Below are 3,052 nucleotides of genomic sequence, written 5' to 3'. Positions count from 1 at the left end.
TATATATATATATTCAAATATAAATGTCAAAATATTATAAACTTAATAAAATTATGCAAATAAATCTGAGTCAGAAGATAACTGGTAGTATAAATTTATGACCCGATTTACATATATGTCAGAAAACATCAACCAAAACAATTTTTAATATTATCTACTTCGCCAAATAGTATATAATTTTAAGAAAATCAAAACGCATAATCCGCGCGTAGCGCGGAAACGGACCTAGTATATATAATAATTGTTAAATGTTTGTCAATAATACAAGAAGCAAAAATAAACAGAAAACAAAAAAATCGTAATCGGTCAAGAATCAAAATGCTGTAAGAAAAAAACTCAAAAACGGAATTTCAAATTTTCTGTATTCCCTCTTAGTTAAACGCTCCACAGTCACGACGAATGTTACCATTGTGTCCAGTTTTAACGCCAACGCGGCCAAGCTTGGTCATAGCTTTAACAAAGGCGGCGTTGAAAGCAGCTGAGTTCTTGGCCCAAGAGTCAACGGTGGGCCTAGAGCGACGATCGGTGTAGAGAACTTGGTCTGAAGTGAAGAGTCCTTTGCCTTGTTGGAGATTCTTGAAGTAAATGTTGTCGAACTTCTTTGGAGTGATTGGGTCAATGTTAATAGCGATTCTTGGGTCAACGTTCTTGGGCCAAGCCAATCGAAGGTCCTTAGCATAGCCTTTGTTTAGAGTTGGATCAATGATATGTGTGCGATTGAAGTTGTAGATTCTGTTGAATACTTTGTTACAATGGGCGAATCCGAGGGTGTGAGCCGCTGCATGGAGAAGTTTTAAAAGGTTTAAATTAAACTAGAATCCTACCCGCGTTAAAACGCGGATTATGTTTTTAACAATTTAAAAGATTTGACGAAATCTTTTGCTATAAGCATTTAATAAATACAATTTCGGTATGTTTAATGTTAATTTAGGCATGAATTTCATATATATATTGTAGTCACCAACCTATTGTTACACAATAATAATTCCATTGACTCCATCATTATTTGGGTTTAGTAATTCGATGTCTTTCATTATTACGCTGGTAAACCCGTTAAAAAAACTACGTTGAACAAACGCATTAAAGAAAAAATTACCTAATTTATCAATATATAAACATGCTTTTTGTTGGAAATTAATAATTAATTAGATATGTATGATTTCATTTTAGTTCAAAATGACAACCTTTTAATAGTAGATAAAAATAGAACTCTAAATTAATAAATTGGATAGTTAAAGAAAATTAAATAATGATGCTGTAGATTAATTGATTCATGTTTTTCGTGAAGAACAAAATTCTAATACGTGTTACTTTGATTCAAACGTTGAGAAAATGAGTTTCACTGAGGAAGATTCATTAATGTTAGAGCATATAAGGACGATAGGGTATATCAAGGAACATGCTCATGTGTTTGTTTGTTCCATAAGAAACAAAATTATAGAATGGGTTACTTTGGATGATTCAAACATTAAGAAGATGATCTTTTAGGTTCATGTGTTCGTGTGTTAGAACAAATAATTGGGATTTTGTGCACAAAAAAAAAGAACAAATAATTGAAAATAAGTAGAGTTCAATGACCAGGTTAGATCTGATAAGGAAAATTCAAATCGGTTAAGTCGTTTGACGTACCTGATGATCAAGGTAGAATAAATTAATTGTTCATAAATAAGTATGTAAACCAAAATTTAGTCACAACATTCTTTAATAACCCCAAATTTAAAACATGCCATGGTAATTTTCAAATAGGACTCTAATTTAATAGATTAAATATATTTTGCTGATCTAAATAATTTTTTTTTAAAAAAAAATTGTTAGGATCTCACTTTTCACGTTAAGAAGTAGTGAAGTAAATCAAACTAGAGCTGGACCCGCTCGGTCGGGCAGGTATTTTTTTTTGTTTACGTAATGTAACTAAATATTTTTTACAGCATTATATAATCTATAAAAATTATAATAAAATGGTGACAAAAATACATCACATAATACATATATTGCTGTTACATAATTTCACTAATAGTAAAAGTAAAATGATTTATATAACTGTAAATGTAAATATCACATGAATACTTGTTTTTATATAACCAATATCATTTTTATTTACCCGATATCGAGTTGGCTAGTGGTAAAGGAAATGCTAGTAGCCTTTCATTGGTCGGGTTTGATACCCGTTGGAAATAATTATTTACAACATTTGAGTTCCCAGTAAAAAGAGAAACCACTTTTTCATTTTTTAGGAATATACTTTTGTTTTTTATCACGTATTATGTATTTTTTTTATTATGACATTACGCATAATAATTAAAATATATATTTTTTAGTTTATTTTTAGTTATATGCATCACTCATTCCAACTCGCTATATAAGTAGTCTTAATTTTTAATTTCTCAACCCGATATATAAATATTCGTCATGCATTTTTAGTAAAATATTTATATTATACTTATTAAAATGAGTAATTTGTTAGAATGGTAATTACATTTTTTTTATATTATTATCAATTTAATTTTATTTTAACTTATTGACTTTAACATTTTATTATATGCCGGATTTTTATTTTATTTGAACTTTTTTCTTTTTTTTAGAATATTGTTATCTTGTCTAAATGTTTTTCTTTACATACAAAACTTTAAGAATATTCTTTTGAAACTTTCTCTATTACAATTTTATCATAAGAAAAATCTTAGGTGTTTTTAATTTTTTAACACTAATACTTAAATGTACATGTTATTACCAAATCTAATATTTCAAATCCTTACTAAAGAAAAATAATTTAAGGTAAAATTCAATTGAACATATGTAATATCATACATAATTTTTTTTTAAAATTCTAATAGCATTTTAGTTATATATATATATCTAAAACAATATCGTCAATTAAATAGATTAGTCAAATTGGTTATTTGAAAATTTAATTAGGTACAAATTTAGAATTATCAAGTAAAATAGATTTTTTTAAATATTTTCTCATTATTAAGTTTTTATTCCTAAATACGACATATCCTTTATTTTTTTTTAAAATATTGTTAATTGATTTCATTAACAATAAAATTTT

General features: G+C 27.0%; 1 protein-coding gene across 1 annotated transcript in view; it reads right to left on the bottom strand.

Annotated features, from left to right (window-relative positions):
• Positions 1-371: 371 nt before the first annotated feature.
• LOC106326297 (peroxidase 73) overlaps positions 372-3,052 on the bottom strand; it is a 4,754-nt gene continuing 2,073 nt past the window's right edge. The window contains 1 exon segment of the mRNA XM_013764309.1: positions 372-778. Coding sequence (XP_013619763.1) covers positions 372-778 — 407 coding nt within the window.

The sequence above is a fragment of the Brassica oleracea genome, chromosome C2 (assembly GCF_000695525.1).
Source record: "Brassica oleracea var. oleracea cultivar TO1000 chromosome C2, BOL, whole genome shotgun sequence".
In the NCBI taxonomy this organism is placed as follows: Eukaryota; Viridiplantae; Streptophyta; class Magnoliopsida; order Brassicales; family Brassicaceae; genus Brassica; species Brassica oleracea.
Note: the sequence above shows the minus strand (reverse complement) of the source record. Positions and strands in the feature narration are given on the sequence as shown.